We start from the raw sequence: 23,051 nt of genomic DNA, 5'->3' as shown, positions 1-23,051 counted from the left end.
TTTCTATTTATATACCTTTATCAGCTAGTGAAACGCTAATCTGATCCATCAAATCATCTACTCTTGCTTGTAATACATCAAGTATATCAGCAGAAATAAATAAATGTCTTTCATCTAAATCTTGAATAATGAATTTTCTACCCAGGGCTACAGTATCATCCAAGTGTAAAAGAAATTGTTTCATGGCATGATCACTGAAAAAAGAAATAATTTTGTAAATAACATGTTACCAGTAGCAAATTATGCAATAATCTTTGCACAATTATATTCATAATTAATAAATTCTAAAAATATGGATAGCCATTTTCTACCAATGCACACGATCATTTACCTAGGTGTTTCAAGAAAAAAATACATTTGTGACAAAAATCTTAAGTGTAATTACAAAATTTTTGTTCACTGTTAAACTAAACATATTTATTAACTAAGTAATGCCTAAAATTAATAAATACAATGAAAATACTTAAAACTACAAGTTTTAAGAAATATTTTTTTCAGATTATGTCAAAATGAAATGGTGTAAGTGCTGAAGAAAAAAGAACTCATATGATGTAGCTATGAAAAAAAAGATTTCTTTTTAAGTGAAAGTACTAATTCTAATGAATAACTACATATAATATATACTATGTCAAAAATGTAAATATTTCAAACTTTTTCCTTGGGTTTTAATAAAAGTATTTTGTGCTCCAACATTTGGCCTATTATACAAATTGATCAATAACACTGAAAAAGCTATTTTCAAAAGAAAAAACCTTATTCATAAAATTCGGTGTAAACAAAGTTCTACCTTATATTAGTAACTTAGGCAAGACTATGGAGCAGCGATCTAAAATAAGGCAAGAGGTTATATCCCAACTATTATAAAGGTACTAATCTAATGGGCATTTTTAATTATACATATTTTTTTATAGAGTTAGTTAACAAAATTACAACAAAATATTGATTATTTTTTATCCTGGGCAAGATGGTAAACTAACTAAACTAACCTGGTTGGAGTTTCTCTGCTGGTTGATCAATTTCCTTTTCCTTACTTTTATTTATATTTTATTCTTCTTTTTTTGGATATATACAAATATTATAGAAATTATGTTGACTGGGCTGGCAACTAACCAAGAAACACTGAACTTTACTGGGATAGCATTTTGCCTGTGAAATTGTCTGTCATCTAAAAATACTCAAGAAACCAAACTAGTGGCAAAAGTGACAATAGGTAAATCCTCTTGAATTCTAAATCTATTATTAAGGTAATAATTAATTAATGAAATAATTTATTTAAAATATTGTTTTGTCTTTTAATAAATAATATTAAATGTGGTAAAACATTAATTCCTGATTCCTTTTATAAAAAACTTTGGTAATTACTTATTAACGCCACCCCAGCTACAGCTTTATTTAAAAACAAAGTAGTCAATCGGATTTCAGTGGAAAATGGGCCGATATAGAGTTTAACATAGAGTCTCTTTATTTATTTTATAAATATAATTTAACCAAACTTAACCTACACTTGCTTTGCTCGCTAACCTTAAATAATTAACACCATAATTTTTTGAGTATTTATTTAATAAATTCAGTAATTATTGTTATCTAAATAATAAATAATTGCAATAATTACTGAATTTATTAAATAAATACTCAAAAAATTACGGTGTTAATTAGTCAAGGTTAGCGAGCAAAGCAAGCGTAGGTTAAGTTTGGTTAAATTATATTTATAAAATAAATAAATATAAATAACCATTTCTTAAAATTAATAACGAGACTCAATAAAATAAATACTCAATTTTAAATAAAGCTGTAGCTGCGGTGGCGTTAATATGTAAGTACCAAAACTTCTTTTTGCTTTTCAATAAAATCACCAAGATTGCCAAATATTCTTATGCCATTTATTTACAGGAAAGTACTACTAAACCCCTCTTCTGTAAAATCTCATCCAACTTTGTTTGAAAACTCAAAGAAGTTCTATTTCATAGTAATACATAAATTACAATTATCAGCTACACGTTTCTTAATAAAATTTTGCAACATTTATAAAATTGTTCATTAAATCAGCAAACAATACTGTTTCCCAAATAATAACAAAAACTATAAGATTATAAGATTGTAAAATATAGGATAAGATTGTAAACTACATAAGAAATATTAATTGGTAAATACATAAATATTAAAATTTATATAAGAAAGAAAGAAACAGCTAATGTAAGAAATTTCTCAGAGAATAGCAAGAATTCAAGATCTGGAACTAAATTGAAATGTTGATGGCCAAAGCTATACTGAATATAGATCCCCTAAAAATCAGTACAATTAAAAATGCTGTGAGCACAATTTTAATGCATGCTCTTGACATTATTACAGGCAATATTATTTTGTCTAGTTTTCTTTTTTACTGGAACAATGTTTACATATGAAGATGTTCAGGAGCACATTGACCAACACCAAATACATATTGTCACTGGTTAAATGATTTTTTTTTTCTTTTAGGAACTTGGAAAGCTAGCACCACAAAAAAAAGTAAAAATTAAACTATCAGTGAAGATTGTGTTACAAAACCTTGTTGATGATAGATTGGTAAATACTAATGTGGTAGCTATCGACAGTGTATTTTTGGGCTTATCCAAAACACGTGTTGAAATATAACAAGAAATGTAATGAACAACCAATCTAAAGACTACTACTACTATAAGTTAGTTCTGCTAACTATAAACAAGCACAAATATATAAATAAAAAAATTATTCAGTAATTATGTATACATGGGTGCACTTAAATAATAGTTGATAACACAAAATTCACAATTTTATAGTAATTAATATTTACACTGATTAAATTACACAATACCTTCATTTATTATGTTGTGTATTAACTAGTTACTATTCATAACATGTTATTTATTCACATTTTTCTTTTCTTTTTTTCTAGCCAAATATTTTCACTATTTTTTTCTTATAAAACAATACTTAAACTTTATTCTATTTTAATAATTCATTTCGCTTATGTTTCCCCATATAAAATTAGTCAATATTAATTACTCCTGTTTAGTGACATGGTCTGTATTAAAAAAAATTAATGCTCACTAGAGAAACATATACACTTTCTTATGAATAAGCAGTTCAAAAAATAAAATCTTTAAAACAATTTAAAAATTGAATTAATTTAAAGCAATAAGTTTCATTATGCTTTTGAGAACTTTTCTTTAAATTTTTATTTAAAATCTTTTTTTTTCAATAAAACCAAACAACACCAGTATCCACAATCTAGTATTCAAATCCATGTAAAAATAACTGACTTTACTAGGACTTGCACGCTGGAACTCTCGACTTCCGAATCAGCTGATTTGGGAAGATGCATTCATCACTAGACCAACCCAGTGGGTTAATCCACACAGACTAGGCTACTCATACTGCACTATACTTTGACAGTTTTAGCGAAGTAAAAAAAAAAACTAAGGGTCTTTTTTGAATGCTCCTACAACTTGTATTTAAAACTTATCGATTTATAATCGGTTACCTAATTGTGTTCTTATTAAAAAAAAATTTTCTTTAGTTATCAAGGACATTAAAATGTTACCCTTCATATCAAATTCAATTGTATCTCTTTAATTTCTTTTACAATAGCTGATACATAGCTTTGCTATATTTGCATTTAGACATACAGCTGCAATAGAAGTACAATGTTCTCATTCAAACTGCCGAAAAAGTTAACTTGAAAAGAACAATATGGTATACATACTAGTACAAGGTTGCACCAATCAGAATTACTGAGAAAAGGTGCTATTAATTACCTGAGGAAGGTGATTGCATACTGCAAAATTTGGCCTAACTAAATAACTGTCTAAAGGATGGTGAGCAACAATTTAATCATTTTATTCTCAGAGTAAGCACCATTTCTGAGACAACTAATAAAGAAATAGGTTTGACATTATTGTTTTGTTTGATTATAAGTATTTGAATAAGTTAGAAAATACTTTTTGAGAAGCAGTCATTATTTTTCACTGGATTAGCTAGTCTGATAGTAAATGAAATTTTCTCTTACTATTTAATAAGTCATAATATGATTAGACTGCATTAATCTCATCAAGTTCCTGTATTTAACATACCTATACAATGGACAATAACATCCACTATTACTCTTAGTAGTGTTAATGGATGCTTATTTACATTACTAATTAACTAAGAATTTTTATATTTTTGTTGGTTTATCCTCATTTCTAAACAAATATAGTTCCGTTTAAGTTGTAGTGAAAGTGCATTTTAAAAATTCTTTAAAATGTTAAAAATCTACAAAAGTAGAAACACATGCGGAAATTTAATTCCCTCTTTACAAATGATAATTACCGAAAAATCTCTGGCACTTAGTTAGGGAACTGAATTCGTTTTTTATACTACTCCTAAGACGCTTATTTTCCTTAGACACAAAGCTTAATTTTTCATCATCCAATTTTTTTAATTGGCAAATTAATCGATAAAAATTTAATTTTACAAACTTGTAACACAATGAAACCGATATAAAAGAAATTCACCCGTTATTGATGTTAAGCACTCAACCAAATACAATTGCATTGTATCGTAACGGTAACTAAACAGAAAAACATAATTTAATAACTTAGGTTGCCATACCGTTAACTTACCATTCCACTAAAATACCTTTCATTACATTCACCATTTTCTACTTTGATAAAAAATTTTACAATAAGTTAACTAAAAACGTTTACATTAAGTACCCGACAGTAATAGTGCTTAACCTAAACAAAACTGAGATCATTACAAATTGCAGTTCTCAAATTAGAAAAGCCCCACTATGAGCATATATATATTTTTTTCAGTTTACTATTTAACCAGTTAGTTTTTATAATACACTTGTATTGTAATAAAAATAATAATAATAAGACAAAAGTCAAGTTCTTGGACACGTTCCAATACCAAACTATGATTGTCAATCTTTTACTGAATTGGTTTTTTCAGTGTTAATTGTACTGTTGATCTGCCAAAGAATGAGTCAATGAATGACTCATAATTTTGTTGAAAAATATAACGAACATAAAAACAAATTAAATTCATTAAATAGTCAAAGTTTGAAACGCCATAAGTAACAAATTGAAATACATAAAAATGAATGTATATTTTATTTTGCAAATAATATAATCATATTATATCAAATAAGAAAAGAAGTATCATTAACAACAGAGCTACCAATGACGCCGCTGAAGTGCTACAAATCAGCTCCAAAAGGCCGTTTAACAGACAAAGTTCCATTACTCATAGAGCGAACTATTTTTTAAGTCTAAGTATAATGTTTTTATTGCGATAATTTGTCTATGTGACTTAAAAAGACTTCATTAGGTCATTGTAAGGACTCCGGTTCCATAACTTGACTAAAGTTTTTTTTTTGACAAAAAAAATTTTATTTTCATCCTGTTTTATCACTGTCATCTTCAGAGAGATTGCCTTGCAATTTGCAATCATTGTATATATATTATTATATACATGTATATATATAATAATATATAAATAAATATTATGGTAATATACAAGCTTCCATTTATTAAATTTATAATACGCAATAAATTGAAAAGATAACAAAAGTTTTTTTTTTTGAAAAATCATTATTTCTTACAAACTGGTTAAATCTGTATAAGTTAATTAAGTTCATCTTGAACAAATAATGTATCATAATTATTTTTATAAAATTGCTGGAGTTGAATAATTTTGGCAGTTAAAAGTATATAGTTATAAAATTTTATATTTAGTTATAGTTGTGGTTCCTGTGAGATGAGCAATTCATTTTTACTGAAGATAAGAATAAAAATCTTTATAATTAGATACAAAAGGTCTTAGTAATTTTTGCATCAACTAAACTACAATTCAAGACTATCTTTCGTACCAAAATTGTGGTTCAAAATATTTTATTTTGTAATCTCTGTTGATGTGTAATATATGGTAATCTTTTTTAATCTTACATACTTTTTACAGACTCTTCCATTTATCTTATATCTTACAATATTAGTACTTCACAAACTGAATGACCCAAGAAATCCTGAACATACATTTCCTTTTTTGAACAGTAATCTCAGAACTGTATGTTAAGTAAAGCAAAAGAATTCTCCATACACAAAAAAAAACTGTTAAATACTAACAACTAATGAATTAACTAATGAAGTTCAGATGAATTGACATGACCACAGAAATTTGAAGGAAATCAATAAATTACTTGAAAATTTATTCACATTTGTTAACTAAATATGCAAAATAAGAAAATAGCAAAAAAGGGTTAACATTTAATTAATTTTACACTTGTAAAAAAAAAAGAATGACAGATAATACATGTCGGTTATCATTTCTTAAAAATACAGTTTTTCAAATTTTTGTTACTACTATTTTTCAAAATGTTTGATCAGTTTGCTAACTAATAACTTATATTATTATGTGACATGTTATTAATTGAATTTAAATAATTTGCTTCTACCTTTTACAAGGTTTATTGAAAAATTACTGAAAGACCCCTTCATGTATGCACATTGAATGGCATAATTGTTGTTGATCAGTTATGGGAAACCAGTTAATCTGTAAAAATTGCTTTATTCATTGTCAAAAATAATAATAATGCTATATCAGGGTTACTAGAGAAAGTGAAGAATGAATTGATATCCCGTTGCTTTTGACACTGAGCCAATTATCATTATACTAAACCCTCCATAGTGCAGGTGATATTTGAACCCTGTATGCAACTCAATTTACTGTTTACAATTAACCATTTATATTCAAGTGGCTTTGATTTCATATTAAAAAAAGGAAATAATAACCAAAACAACTTCTGTTCTAAAGAATTTAAGACATGGGAATATATTGAAACAATCTTTATTCTGTATGTTATCATTTCAAAATACCCAAGGAAAAGGAAATGTTTATCATCACTCTTTGATAAAATTGAACAGTATTCTTAAAGAATCTATAGTGCAGTAATATTGTAGCATAAGTTATAAGGATCTGATAGCTATCAGAAACCACACCTGACTGATATGTTTTAACTGTAAGTTCTGTTCAGAATCATCTACTTTACAGGACACATTACTATAAAACAAAATTATCTATTATTTTTTTTTTATTCGCATGCCATGTTTGTATTGGGTAATGTAACACAGAATACAGCTTTATGTTTCAGTCAAGCGTCTGAACGAGATTCACTTGATGAAAATGCTGTGGTAAACGCTGCATCGACTTAAGCTGAAAATCAAAATGATTCATCATTTAATAGGTATTATAATAATTACTCTAATCCACTTTTTTTTAACAGGCGTTAATTTGTAGATATTTAAAAATGTCATTTCAATTTAGAAAAATAATATTATAGTTTATGCATTACTGTATATTACATGGGCATTTTATTTATTTATTATTTCATTTTTTTATTTACTTTTTTCTAAAAAAAACTGATTGTCAGTAACAACAAAAACCTCTAGAAGTTTCTGCTTTATTTATTAAAAAACTGACATTATTTTTAATATACTAATGACCCATTCTATTTTTTTACCTTCTATGACTTTCTATGATTCAGAAGTAAAAATTAAAGTAATTAATCTTCAGAAGTAATCCAATTTCATCTTTATTTATTCTTCAAAATTACTTCAAAAGGTTTATTTAACTGGTATGAAGGATGCTTAAGCTTCTGCAATTTTTAAACCAATTCAATAGATGTCAGGTGATCAAAAATGCATAATTTAATTTTTTTTTTGTCTTCAGTCATTTGACTGGTTTGATGCAGCTCTCCAAGAATCCCTATCCAGTGGTAGTCGTTCCATTTCAGTATACCCTCTACATCCTACATCCCTAACAATTTGTTTTACATATTCCAAACGTGGCCAGCCTACACAATGTTTTCCTTCTACCTGTCCTTCCAATATCAAAGCGACTATTCCAGGATGCCTTAGTATGTGGCCTATAAGTCTGTCTCTTCTTTTAACTATATTTTTCCAAATGCTTCCAAATGCAGTAAGAAATTATATTTCTTACTGAAGGCTCGTTTAGCTTGTGCTATTCGGCATTTTATATCGCTCCTGCTTCGTCCATCTTTAGTAATTCTACTTCCCAAATAACAAAATTCTTCTACCTTCATAATCTTTTCTCCTCCTATTTTCACATTCAGTGGTCCATCTTTGTTATTTCTACTACATTTCATTACTTTTGTTTTGTTCTTGTTTATTTTCATGCTGTAGTTCTTGCGTAGGACTTCATCCATTGCCATTCATTGTTTCTTCTAAATCCCTTTTACTCTCACCTAGAATTACTATATCATCAGAAAATCGTAGCATCTTTATCTTTTCACCTTGTACTGTTACTTCGAATCTAAATTGTTCTTTAACATCATTAACTGCTAGTTCCATGTAAAGATTAAAAAGTAACGGGGATAGGGAACATCCTTGTCAGGCTCCCTTTCTTATTATGGCTTCTTTCTTATGTTCAATTATTACTGTTGCTGTTTGGTTTCTATAAATGTTAGCAATTGTTCTTCTATCTCCGTATTTGAACCTTAATTTTTTCTAAATGCTGAATATTTTATTCCAGTCAACGTTATGAAATTCCTTTTGTAGGTCTATAAATGCCAAGTATGTTGGTTTGTTTTTCTTTAATCTTCCTTCTACTATTAATCTGAGGCCTAAAATTGCGTCCCTTGTCCCTATACTTTTCCTGAAACCAAATTGGTCTTCCTCTATAACAACATTTTCTAATTCATTTCCTCCATATAACTCTTCAATATATTCCACCCATCTATCGACTTTACCTTTCGTATTACATATTGGTGTACCATCTTTGTTTAACACATTATTAGATTTTAATTTATATACCCCACAATTTTCCTTAACTTTCCTGTATGCTCCGTCTATTTTACCAATGTTCATTTCTCTTACCCCTTCTGAACAATTTTCTTTAATCCACTCTTCTTTCGCTAGTTTGCACTTCCTGTTTATAGCATTTCTTAATTGCCGGTAGTTCCTTTTACTTTCTTCATCACTAGCATTCTTATATTTTCTACGTTTATCCATCAGCTGCAATATATCGTCTGAAACCCAAGGTTTTCTACCAGTTCTCTTTGTTCCTATAAGTTTGCTTCTGCTGATTTAATAATTTCCTTTTTAACATTCTCCCATTCTTTTTCTACATTTTCTACCTTATCTTTTTTACTCAGACCTCTTGCGATATCCTCCTCAAAAATCTTCTTTACCTCCTCTTCCTCAAGCTTCTCTAAATTCCACAGATTCATCTGCACCTTTTCTTCAGGTTTTTAAATCCCAATTTACATTTCATTATCACCAAATTATGGTCGCTATCAATATCTGCTCCAGGGTAAGTTTTGCAGTCAACGAGTTGACTCCTAAATCTTTGCTTAACCATGATACAATCTATCTGATACCTTGCAGTATCACCTGGCTTTTTTCAAGTGTATTCTTCTATTATGATTTTAAATTGGATGTTAGCAATTACTAAATTATACTTTGTGCAAAACTCTATAAGTCGGCCCCCTCTTTCATTCCTTTCGCCCAGCCCGTATTCACCCACTATATTTCCTTCCTTGCCCTTTCCAATGCTTGCATTCCAATCTCCAACTATTATTAAATTTTCATCTCCTTTTGTGTGTTTAATTGCTTCATCAATTCCTTCGTATACACACAGTACCTCATCATCATCATGGGCGCTTGTAGGCATATAGATGTTAACAATCGTTGTCGGTTTAGGTTTTGATTGTATCCTTATTACAATGCTTCTATCGCTATTCATTTTGAAATACTCTACTCTTCCCTATCTTCATGTTCATTACGAAACCTACTCCTGCCTGTCCATTATTTGAAGCTGAGTTAATTATTCTAAAATCACCTAACCAAAAGTAGTTTTCCTCTTCCCACCGAACCTCACTAATTCCCACTACATCTACATTTATCCTATCCATTTCTCTCTTTAAATTTTCTTAGCTACCAACCTATTTCAAACTTCTAACATTCCACACTCCGACTCGTAGAATGTTATTTTTTAATTTTCTGGTGACCCCTTCCTTAGTAGTCCCCACCCGGAGATCCGAACGGGGGACTAGTTTATCTCCGAAATATTTTACCAAGGAAGGCTCCTCCATCATTGCTATATGAAAATGCAGAGAGCTACATTTTCTTGGAAAAAAAGCAGCTGTAGTTTTCCATTGCTTTCAGCTGCGCAGTACTCAACGGACTGAGTGATGTTGATATGGCCGTTTAAGTCGTCCTGACCTACGCCCTTAACAACTACTGAAAGAGCTGCTGCCCTCTTTCAGGAATCATTCCTTAGTCTGGTTCTCAACAGATACCTCTCCGATATGTTTGCACCTTCGGTTCAGTTACTCTGTATCACTGAGCACTCAAGCCCCCTCACCAATGGCAAGGTCTCATGATTCATAGAGAGAGACTCATGAAATATGAAAACAAAAAAATGGCTATCTATTTTATTGATAATTTGTTTACTATACATGACTGCAAACCAAAAAATAAAAGAAAGTTGTGGTATAAAGACTGGTTTAACCGAAGTGCAAATAGTGGTAGTACTTTTAAAAGAACTAAAAGAAAATGCTGAAGATGATAACAAGCACTACTGTTGGCAAAAGATTTAAAGATTTTGAAGAACTTCTCAGAATCGTTGGATATCATAAAGAAAAAGAATACTGTAATAGAAAATCAATAAACTCCTGTCCTTTTAATTATGTCTTCAATAATTATATGATAGAAATGTAAACGTCTGATATAGAAAACTTGTTAGTATGTTAGTACAATAACAATAGTGTTATGTTATTAATAAATTGTGTATAATATGCATATGTATATTTAACATTAAGCTCTTTAAGCATAGTGGCATTATTTGATGTCAGATATTATTCTGACATCAGCTGTTGTAACCTCAACTGTTCATCTTCTTTACCTTCTTGTTCTGTTTAGCCTCCAGAACCATCGCAAGGTATTACTTCAAAAGATGAATGAGGACGATTAATATGAATGTAAATGAAATGTAGTCTTGTACAGTCTCAAGTCGACCATTTCTGAGATATGTGATTAATTGAAACCCAACCATCAAAGAACACTGGTATCCATGATCTAGTATTCAAATTCATGTTCCTTACCTGCATCTAGTAACAATTGATGCTAATGGTAGTTAAAAAAGTGATCACCACAGTTCAGGCTTAAATCCTTATTTCTAATTTATAACCATTTCTGTCGATCATTCTAGGTTATGTCTGTAGTGCTGAAGTTGAATTTTCCATATCAAATTCTACTGAACAGATATATTCAAATGGCGAGTAAAATTATTTTATTGTTAATTTAGATTTATTTACTAGCTATTTATGTATTTAAATTTATTACCTACATCTTGTTAGGTATTGTTTATATGTAAACTTCAACTGGCTTCAACTGATGCCATCATATCTTCTAGGTACCAGTCAAAATTTTGAGGTTATATTTTTTTTTTTTTATATTTTCAGGAAAAAAGACAAAATTTAATTAATCATTTATAGCACGTTTTCTGCATTAAAAAGCAAATTTACTATAATATTTGCTTTCACTTCTGTTTCAGGGTGATAGTATGACAGATGATGAAATAGCAGATCTGCACATTTGACGTGCCATCTGATTCAGATTGCAGTGATTTAGATGAAGATAATGAAGAAACACAACCATTAGATATAGAAGAAAAAACGATATCAAAGGATCCTGGAATATAATAAACTTGATTTAGATTATGAGTAGCTGAAGCAAGCAACTGAAGAGGTAAAAGTAATGTTAAAATTAGAACATAATGAGGCTCGATCAAGTCAGCAAATGCTAAACACTGCAGCTGCATTGATGCCATTACAAATACAAAATTTTTTTCACCTGGGTCAAGCAACAAGCAAATTCTTAGTGCAGTAATCAAAGACCATTCTTATATATCATCAGACCAGAAAGGAAATTACATTGACAGAACATAGATTGTTCGTCAATCAAAGAAAAAATAACTTCTGCTAGTTACTAAAAAATATCAAATAATTGAATGTTTGATATACCTCCAGTTAATCAAAAAATAAGCAAATCAAAATCATGTCCAGAAAGGCCTGAACTTTGGTTTGGTTTCCAGGAAGAGACAATGAATATTCTGGAAATCCTACTAAGTTCAAACGTACTGATGAATTGATGGGGATACTCCTCATGAAATTTTCAAATTTTTATTCCCAGTTAATCTGTTCGATTACATTACCTCTGAAATTATACAATATGCTCAGCAAAAATCAAATCCTGAATGAAAAGTTTCAGTTTCTGAGATGAGAACATTATTAGGAATCTATATTGTGATGATCTACATCTACAAGATTTCTTGACTCCTACAGAAATTTTCTTTGCTTTTAATATTAAAAAAGCCAAATAAATTCTGTATGAAAATAAAATTACAATCATTTAAACACTAAAAAATTTGTTTATTAAATTTGTTTAATGATTAACTCAACATTGAAAATTGGTTACATTTTTTTAATATAAAATAAAACGATTACTTGCATTTTAGTATTTTTCAACATCAGGTTTTTAAAATAAAATCACAACTTTATATATTTCCCACAAAATTTTGTAGATAATGGACTCTAAAACACCATTTTTCGTTCCATAAAACATATAATTTAGGCTGAAAATTCTGTTTAGATTTACATATGTAATTATGTATTCAGTTATTTTGATAGGTAATTCGTGTATAATTAATTATACAATTAATCACAAATGCATTCTTAATTGATATATATAATTTTATACTCATCGAAATAAAAATATTTTAGCTAGTTATTTATAGTTGTAAATACCGCTGTTGTCATTAATTAGAGAATCGTTTATTCTTGGTGATACGTTCTTTAGTGACTTAACTAAAAGTTCGAAACTAAATTTAGTTATAGTAATTCAGTTTATAAGAAAAAAAAATAATAGCTTTTATGGAACTGCATAGATATAATCTGATAGTTTGTTAATGATAATTTTTATAATGAAGCCATGGTTGTTTTGAACGCCATTACTCTTCAGTAACCAAATATCGATTCTGTTATAGTCGATTGTGATAAAAGGTGGTATAATTTTGTTTATTGTTATTATTGTTTCAGTTAAATAAATTTATGAAAATTAACACATCATTACACTAATAATACATTTTATTAACTTGTCTTATTTTTCAATGAATTAGTTTCGATTGTGAGGTTAATTTTTGTTAAAATTATAAACAAAACCGTGGTAAGTGACATCATTAGAAAATTGGTCTTTTGAAAACTGTACATTATGTTTTATTTTGTGTTGAATTAATGTGTTAGTTATTATGTAAATACTAAATATTTTACAGTTGTAAGCTAACTTTTACACTATACCGCAGCATCGAAGTGAAGGTCGGGCAGATGAGAAATATTAGGTCCACTGTGACAGTACATATTTCCTAATAACATTGTGTTGTTATTGAGCCAGCAGAATTTAATATTCTGATTGTAAGGTTAAATTAATTTGTATAGTTCATATGTACCAAATCGTTTACAGTTATTGAATTAAAGTTGTATTAAAATTGTGTAACGTTTAGTTCAGAATTACTATCCACTGCTTAATATCGTTCCTTTTTCTGTGATTAAAGTTGTTGAAAGAGTTACAAATATGCAAAACTGTTAATTTTTATGACAAATCAAATTTATTTACACTGTAATGCTTTTAGTTGCCCTTGTGGCCATCTTCAATGACATTGTTGTACAATATATATCATTTTTTTTAATCTGAAACTGCAATGGTCAGCAGAAGGATCAGTTTGTTAACAATGTATTTACACACTGTAGTTAAATTGAATAATTCAAATTCTTTACTCGTAAATGTACAATGTGAGGTTACACCTCGTTTCCATTCTAAACATCGTGTTAAGTGAGGTCCTTTTTATACCCTGACTCATTTTTTCACCCATTACAACAGTGAAAAACTGGTGAATCTTTTTAGGTTACAGAATTAGCTTTCATACATTTCTTTGATGTTAAAGATTGCAGTCAAAAGCTAGTTTTACAAAGATGAAATTAAATGATATAAAAGTTGATAAACAGTTTCATTACACTTTTTTATAAAACATCATATTATGCAGAGAGTGAATTTACAGACATCTATATTAGAGAGTAAATAGAAATTGCTGGGAAATTTATAAAAAGAAAGTTAAACGTAACTGTAGAAAAGAATCAAGGTTTTGTTACAATTTGTTGAGCAAGGGTATATTCTTAAATATAATTCATTAATGTAGTAGTTTATAATGCACATCAGAGATAAAACTATGATGTAAATCACCTTTCTAGTGAAACTCAAAACAAATATACTACCTCTTTGGGCACTAGATTATAAAACATTAGTCAGGTATATTTCGATGATGATGGTTGAAATAGATTTAAGTCATGTCAGGTAAATTATCTAATTTTTAACTGGACAGTCAGAGTAAAATTTCACTCATATAATAGTTTAACAGTCATTAGCCTCCTGTAGGTTTAATTGTTATTAGTACAAATAATCATAGTACTTTATTAAGCTGCCATGGATTATTTTCGTATAAAAGTCCTTTCATTAACAATTTTTTTATTAATAATTATTTAAAAAACCACAATGACACATTTGTATTAACCCTATAGTTTCTCACTTTTATATTCCTTGATAATTATTTTTTATTTTTTATTGTAGCTAATAGAATATCATTAGATTTGTATTAGCCCAAAAATTGATCATTGTTTTTGACACTATTGATTCTATTCTTGTTAAATAGAATAAATAGTGTCATTTTTTCATAATAAAAACAATCTGTTAAAAGTTTTATGTCCAAAGACATTATTATGTGTTTTATTCCATAAAATAGTTTTTAGTAGTTTTGTAATGACCAATGAAATTGTCATTTTTGTTGTTATTGAACTATTTTCCAAAATTATTATTGTTTTACAATTATTTTGTTATATTTCTATTAAATCGATTTATTAGTCTTTGAGAATAAATGAAAATATTGGATAAATAAAATCCTTGAAAAATAAAGAAAAAATTTATTATAATTTTGAATTTCAGTAAAGAATCAAAAAATAATGTATTAGCATGGCTAATTGATTATTATTACTGTTAAAAATCCTTAATTGAAAAAATATTTTCTAGAAGAATTTCATAACTAAAAATGGGTTTTTATTAACCCCTTCTTGTTATATGAAACTGAACTGTTAGACGATACGTAACAATGAATGAAATTTTTAAATGCTTCTGAAAAATGAGGTTTCTCAAGATGTGACATTCTTCTCCCAAATAACTATGTATATGAAAAATAACAATATATAAAAGAAATTAAACCAAGTGAGCAAAAAACATTAATTTACCTGTGAAACTGAAAGTAAACAGATGTTACCAATTTTTGATTTATTAATTTGTAAAAAGAAATTGTCACTTTAGAAACTTCATTGTTGAATAGTGATAGGTGAGCAGTATCCAAAATCCTATTTGAAATTTAAATTTATTAAAAATTCTTTTACGAAAGTCTCCAAACATTTTAACTATATTTATTCAAACATATTCATCCCTATTATTCCCACTCTTAAAATGTTGTTCATAGTAGATTCTCTTTGATTTATTTAAGGTTTGTTCTACCTTTAACTTTCTTGAAATAGGTTTTAATTTCTCTACCAATAAAAAAGCATTGTGAGAGTAAGCTTTATGAGATTAATAATGTCATGCAAATTGTCAGTAGGCTAGTTACTATTAAAATATTGCCCTTTGCCAGATGTATATGGGGCACAAAAGATTGACAAATGAATTTTCATGTTATCTAATGATACAGCAACATATCACCTAGATAGCTGCTATATAACAGTTCATTGCTATCTAATAGATTGTTGCTTTATTTAACATGTGAAATCGAAACCAACACTTGGTGTTTATGATATATTCAGTGATGATAGGGCCAAAATTGACAAATTGTTTAATTCTGTTTTATTTTATTATATGGATTTTAGGTGATGTATTTTTTAAGGAAGACCTTTGCAGTATTACGTCAGTTAATATTGTATCCAAATTGTTGTTTATTTAAATCATCAAAATCAAAAAGCTTATTTAAATAGAAAATCATTAAAACTTTGTAGATAATTTTGATGTGGTGTGGGAGTTACTTTTAGCAGTTTTTATCTTAGCACTAATGTTTATTTATATTTAAAATATTTACTTACATTTAATAATATATAATACTTATTTTGTAAAATAAAAAATTTATAAAATCATTCATTTTGGTTCCTGCTTAAAAATACAGAAATGGTGTTTAGTTAATTATTTTTCACCTCTTTTAAGATAAGAATTCCAAAAACATGTTTTTTTAAAACACGAATGGTTTTTTTTTAATATTCAAAACATCCAAACATATGTTTTACATCCAAATACATGTTTAAGGTAAGAATTATTTTATCCAAGTCTGAGAAAGACTTTTCTCTAAATAAGGCTTTTTCAGAGACAGCCACTTAGTGCTGAATTTGTGTTACTGGTTGGGTGATTGGTTAGATTTGAAAAATCTTTATGGAGCATGTATGATTTATGTTTTTTAGTTATTAGATTGTTACTTTTTATGTTTTTATATATTTTGAGTTGCTTAAGTATGTTTAGTTTTGTATTTTGTTATTAATATTTGCTTATACATGACTTGTTTCAATGAGATGGTTTGCAAAAATGGATTTATTGCCAGTGCTCTTATGCCCTCATGGTGTAGTTTGTATTAACAATCCACAAATGTTATACAAGAAAAAAGATACTAGTTAAAAATTTATATTTCACAGCTTATAAGAAAATGTTTTCACCTGACAATTAATTGCCCACCAAAGGGTATAGGCAAAAAAAAACAGTTACAATGTCAAGACATACCATACTGTCAATACCAACATTAGTCAATTTGGTCAATATTTTTGGTTTCAGGATACAGTTTCCTGGAGACATCTTTCCACAGTTTTGAAAGTTTTATGATCTTCAATCTGAACGTTTTTATTTTCAAACCTCAACCATATCATTATTATTTACTATACCATGAATTAATAGCATGTCCATTAACTTTCCAAATAGATCCAATTTCATACTGACTCCCACACATATATGAGCTGATTAAACAATTTGTTTAAATTGTTAACTTAAATACTAACTCAAAACCACAAATAAAATTATTCATATATAGTACGTAAAATGATATTGTTGATCAGCTGTTACTTGCCAATTTATGAAACAAAAAAAAACTCAGATAATTAAATTTTTTTTAGAAGTTTTTTTTTAATTTGTAGTTATTATTTCTTTCAGCCTTTTGAAAATTTTTTTCTGTTTAAAATTATTATTTTTGCCACGTTTTAATTTGTTTTGTTGTGAATTGAAGACAGGTTTCTCAGAGTTGTGTTTGTATATATTTACACAAAATCCCTCAAAACTAAATTTGTTACAAAATTTATCAGAAATATTTATTTATTTATTGGCAGTTTAACAAAATTAATTTGCAGAAAACCTTAAAAAGAATTTTTTGATTCTAATTTTTGGGCTTTGAAACAGTTTTCTCAGAAATTATACTTCATGTTAAACACTTTATAAAATGTCCAAATGGGTCCTTAATTTGGATCTCATTAGATTCAGTGGGTATTGATGAAATTCCTTGCAATATTTTAAATGAAGTCGTAGATGCTATTACTGTTCCTCGTAGAAAATTATATAATGTATTGTTTCTTTTAACAAGAGTCTCTGTAATAATATTTGCAATGTTTTTCCCTTGCTAAGGTAGGTTCATACCTAATTTTACAAAATTATAGCCTAATTTCATTATTGTCTGTATTTTCTAGTGTATTTGAAAAAGTTATGAAAAATAGATTTTTAGTATTTCTTGAAAAACATAACATATTAGCAAACATTCAGCATGTTTTTAAAAAAAAAGTCTACAGAGACATCTGGTTCTCACTTTTGGAAAATATTTTAAATTGGGTAGATAGCAAAAAAATTTATTTTTCAATTTTTGTGGTTGCAGTAAAGTATTTCAATTTAGTTCCACGTTTTTGATAATGATGAAAAAATGAAATAGCTACAGCTTCATAGAAGCTCCTTATAACTGATTAAAATCATAACTTACCTGTCATAAACAGAAGCAGTTGAAAGCTATCTTTTGATAAAAATACACATGTAAGGTTTAGATCCATTTTAATTTAATTTAGTTTAGTTTAATAAATTATCCTTTAAGATATAGAACATGGAATGCCACAAAAAAAGTCTCTATCACTTGTTATTGTTTTTCAACGACCTGCCTCAAAATCTTAAACCATTCATTGTTACCTTCTTACATGACAAATGTATATCTGAAGATAATTATTTAAAAGGAATTGAATATTCTTCTAGGATTACAGTTCAAAAAATTGTTCACTGGATGGATTGTAATCATCTAACCTGAAATATAGATAAAACCATTGTATTTTACTTCTCAGGTAAATGTTAAATTGCTGATCACGTGAATAGAATTCCCATTAATGATAAAGATAGTACTTCTGTTCCCTTTAAAGTCAGATTTTGGGGTGTTTTATTACATGAAAGTTCTGTTGAGATGATCAAATTGATTTCCTTTGAAGCATATTCAAACCATAATGTTTTGCGCATTAATAATAAGATAAGCTTATCGTCATTATTAAATATTTATTATGCTTACATTCTTGTCTAAAGTTGATTTACCATGGGGTATCCTCAAAAAGTCAGAATAAGTTTTGAAGATTGTAAATTAGGTCTCAGATCGTTGTTTGGCACCCATAAGTATGAATCATGTTGATTGATATTTAGAAAATTAAATATTCTACTTATCCCACTGCTATCTTTGCTAAAAAGAAAACTTGCTTATTCCTAAAATATATCAAGTCACTTTTACCGAATCACGTAAGAAAACTATTTCATATGACTCTCCACAATACATTGGTTTATGAGAAAGGGTTTTATTGTGTACCCATTGTCATTTTTAATAAATTATCAAAATTTTAAAAAACTTCCCACTAATTTATGCAATACAGTAGAAGATTTTCTTTTATAAAAATAACATTACTTTGTCTATAAATCTTGAAATAATACTAGTTAAACCATTTAAATAATACCAATTAAATTTTTGTGAATTATTATTATGTATCGATCTAAATAAAAAAATAATTTATTTTAGTATGTTTGTATTTTACTCTTAGAGCAGAAATCAGGACAAAATATTGTGCTACACGTGTCAAAAAAATAAAACATTTCTGAACATGTATTTTTGGAAATTTTCTGCTTTTATTATATCATAAATCAGCTTTAACTACTGTTGCGCATTCAAGTATATAATGCATACCATGCATTATAAACTTTCAGCATTCAGAACCAGCCTACACAGACTAACCACTATCCACCCTTTCATACAAAGATCACCAGTCTGAACTACACAAAAAAATATTTTACTGAAGCCAGTCAGTACAACAGAAATGCTAACAAACTCTTATAGAAATTTCTGAACAAAAATCATTGTTAGATAAATGTTAAAAACTACTTAAGCACTTACTTACTTCTAACAACAATTACAATGTATTACTCCTCACAATTATAAGGCAAAATAGACATTGTCAATAAAGATTCATGTAAACAAACAAATTTTGTTTATTTGTTGTCTATATAATTGGCTGCTGTAATACTAATTAATACTGTATAAAACAAAAGACTGCAACTTTTCACATTACAAAGAATACGTGAAAGCACTTTTCTCACAACTTAATCCACTTTGCAAACCATCTTGTTGAAACAAGTTACACATGCACAAACATTAACAACAGTTAGAAAACTTATGTTTATAAAAGCTACATTCTGAATGAACAGACCTAATTTAAATGAATTTAAATTATACTTTTTAATGTGTGCTCAACACATTCATCTACATGATTAACTCATCTTAATTACATAAACACCATCTTTAAAATCATCTTTAAAATCTAAACACCTATGCGTAACACTACACTTCTCACAACAGTACACTTCTAACAGTTTCTAAAGAAGTTTAATTTAAACTGAAAGCTGGGTAAAGTTCTGCTTATTTTACCTTCAAAAGGTGTACTGAACTTATTTAAAAGTTATTCCATGAAACTCCTTTTATCATGGATAGATAAAAATGCAGTTAACAGTTAAATAAAAGTCAAAGCTGAGTCCCTCACAAATAAAAAAAAAATATTTACGATAAAATAAGATTTAAATTCAAAAAACAAATTATGGAATACAGTAAAAAATGATTAAGTACTTAAAAATACTTGTGTAAAAATTAGTAACTGAAAGTGAAATAAGACTTAGGTTTTTATTTGTGTTATCAATAGATTAATTAGAGAACAGAACAAAAACTAATCATATTGCAGTAGTATGTCAAAAAATAGTTGAACAAGCCTATCTGTAATCAGTTCTTAGTCCATACCTAATTTAATCAAATAGTTAGTTCATATGATTTTAAGTCCATACTTTTTTAGACATTTAACATTTATTCACCATCAATATTAAAAGTATGAAATACCTTTAAATTAAAATTAGATATGAATTAAATTATTTTAATTTAATTGAATATAACTTGTCAGTTCTTAATTGGTAACTTTTCAATAATTAAGTTTGAATTGAAATTTTAAAGAAGTACCAAATAAAAGTGTTAGTAGTTCTGGATAAGAGTGAACTACATTTTTACAATCTAATAGCTCTTCAACACTTGAAATGTATGAGTTGCATCTTGGAAATTGACGTCCATAAAAAATGTATAAAATGTCAATATCCAAAGTTGAATAAACTATTTCCCATTGATCATCTTAGTAAAACAAAGTTGAGTGAAGTTTGTTTATGGTGGTGGCATTTGTTAGTAAATTATAATAATTGCAGTTTGTCTCTCAACAAAAAATAAAAATCGGTAATTAACATTTTATCTGGATTTATTTATTATGGAACGCAGCTAGAAATTTTATTTTATTTATGTATTTTTTATGGATTGTACTAGTTGCATATTTTTTAATAAAAAGATTATTTTTATGATTACAGTTATAACATGATCAGAAGAAGTCCAACTCGTATTGAATTAAGACTTGATGATCTAAATGAATTTAACATGATTAGGCGTGAATTTGAAGCCAACCAGAGAGCTGGAACTGGTCAGAGCACACCAGCCTGGGCAACAAATAATGCACCACAAAAGACTAAACAAGAAGTAATACATGAACGTATAGGATACACTCCACAACCTAGGCCAACTACTTGAAATTCTTAGTTCAATATTTTAACTTTTTTTTTTTTAATATATAAATAATGTTAATAGGATATGACTGATGATTTATTAAATAATCGTATAATATTAAATATTTTTTTCTTTATTCACTTTATGCATTCTCTTATCTTTTGAGTAAACTATTTTTTGTAAACAATCTGCCTTTCTTATCCAGTTGCAGTTCCTTTATTCCTTTGTTAGTGTATTTGCTGACAGTAATTTTCTACTTGATAAAGAACAGTTACTAGTCAACAAGATGAGGTGCATATTCGGAGATTAATGAACTACTGTTGTTTACAGTCATGCTCCAAAGGTACTAGTAAAGTAATTTTGACTTCTGCTGTGTGTGTATTAATATTACTGTACCATAGCTAAATAGATTGCTATACCGCACACAGCTCGTCCCTCCCCACCGCCGCATGATCGCGTATTGGATACTTGTCCGGATCTGGGAACCAGATCCCGCCTCAGACCTCACAGACGAACAGCATGTCTGAATGTATCGGAGGTTCCGGAGCACAACTAACATAAATTGTTAGTTTCCAACTAACATAAATTGTTCGCTGTTAGCGTTGCTTAACTGCGCACTATTTGTAATGAACGGTAGACGAAAGCCTACCTGTTTAACACTGCACTGCACACGTTTCACTTCGGACGTTATAGGCAGGTTGTTGAATTCGGCCGGAGACAGGTACCATGGTATGATGTCCACAGGAATGTATGCGAGCGGCGTGGTCACGTACCCGACGTCCTTATAGGTAGGAGCTACGCCGGGCTGTTTACCGGACGCCGCACGGGCCTCTGTCCATTGCGTCTTGCCGGTGAGATGTTTAAACTGGTAGCCGCACGTCCACATGAAGCGAGGATGATTGAACCGCAGACGGCCGGTCTTGAAGTTGGAGACCGGCATGTGGATGAAGTCTGTACCTCCGGTCGCAGAGTTGCGGGCCGTGGCGGCAGCGCCATCCTTTTTAGCTACCTTTGCAGGAGGTTCGTCAGCCATAGCTGTATCCGCTGTACGACTGCCTGACATTCGTGGATATAATACGCCGGTAACGGATTTCACTCCGTATTTGATTGCAAGACCAGCGGCGCCCACAAGGCTGTGCCAGTTCCCAGTCCTAGCGAAATCGCCAGCAAAATCCCCGATCGCAGATCGATCAGCTGCACGTATATGATGATGTTCTGTGGCCGATTCGTATCTACGATCGTGCTCAAGCGCGATCTGATCATCGATGTCCACCGGGGGCCAGGGCTGAGGTAATTATGACCGGGGAAATTCATACAACAGACTGGTCGACGGTCCACAAGCGCGGTCTTATATACCGCACACAGCTCGTCCCTCCCCACCGCCGCATGATCGCGTACTGGATACTTGTCCGGATCTGGGAACCAGATCCCGCCTCACACCTCACAGACGAACACCATGTCTGAATGTATCGGAGGTTCCGGAGCAGACGGTTTATTTAAAAACACTAATAAGACTTAAAACCTTCAACAAGATTTTAATTTAAAAGCTTAAGCGTTTGAGAAACAGGCGTTGCGGCTCCGAATGTTTCTACGCGCGCGCGACCGTTAACCCGTCAGTCTCCTCGGCAAAATCGAGTTGCCCGTGTGCTCCGGAACCTCCGATACATTCAGACATTCTGTGAGGTGTGAGGCGGGATCTGGTTCCCAGATCCGGACAAGTATCCAGTACGCGATCATGCGGCGGTGGGGAGGGACGAGCTGTGTGCGGTATAGCAATCTATTTAGCTACAGTAATA

At 29.4% G+C, this 23,051-nt stretch overlaps 2 protein-coding genes and 1 long non-coding RNA gene across 4 annotated transcripts in view; 2 read left to right on the top strand and 1 right to left on the bottom strand.

Moving 5' to 3' along the window:
- Positions 1 to 11,760, top strand: part of LOC142330285 (uncharacterized) — a 64,283-nt gene extending 52,523 nt beyond the window's left edge. Inside the window, exons 2-3 of the long non-coding RNA XR_012757750.1 lie at positions 7,151 to 7,243; positions 11,575 to 11,760. This is a non-coding gene — a long non-coding RNA (uncharacterized LOC142330285). The remainder of the gene's footprint in view (positions 1 to 7,150; positions 7,244 to 11,574) is intronic.
- On the bottom strand, positions 8 to 4,928 carry Tfb5 (transcription factor B5). The gene is made up of 2 exons (XM_075375471.1): positions 4,620 to 4,928; positions 8 to 194 (listed from the first exon to the last, which is right to left on the bottom strand). Exons 1-2 carry the CDS (start codon positions 4,652 to 4,654, stop codon positions 8 to 10), a joined length of 222 nt encoding a protein of 73 aa, XP_075231586.1. The 5' UTR covers positions 4,655 to 4,928.
- A 1,084-nt stretch (positions 11,761 to 12,844) lies between the features above and the next one.
- LOC142318276 (anaphase-promoting complex subunit CDC26-like) lies at positions 12,845 to 21,415 on the top strand. Of its 2 annotated transcripts, none has more exons than XM_075354843.1 (2): positions 12,845 to 13,081; positions 21,063 to 21,415. In XM_075354843.1, the coding sequence occupies exon 2, from the start codon at positions 21,070 to 21,072 to the stop codon at positions 21,277 to 21,279; it is 210 nt and encodes a 69-aa protein (XP_075210958.1). In that variant the 5' UTR covers positions 12,845 to 13,081; positions 21,063 to 21,069; the 3' UTR covers positions 21,280 to 21,415. The 2 variants fall into 2 exon arrangements, with proteins under 2 accessions (XP_075210958.1, XP_075210957.1); XM_075354842.1 differs by lacking the exon at positions 12,845 to 13,081 and adding an exon at positions 13,088 to 13,244 and having other exon boundaries at positions 21,063 to 21,412.
- Positions 21,416 to 23,051: the final 1,636 nt, after the last annotated feature.

This window comes from Lycorma delicatula, chromosome 1, assembly GCF_047948215.1.
Source record: "Lycorma delicatula isolate Av1 chromosome 1, ASM4794821v1, whole genome shotgun sequence".
In the NCBI taxonomy this organism is placed as follows: Eukaryota; Metazoa; Arthropoda; class Insecta; order Hemiptera; family Fulgoridae; genus Lycorma; species Lycorma delicatula.
The sequence above is the reverse complement of the archived record's forward strand: the minus strand, read 5'-3'. Positions and strand labels throughout refer to the sequence as shown.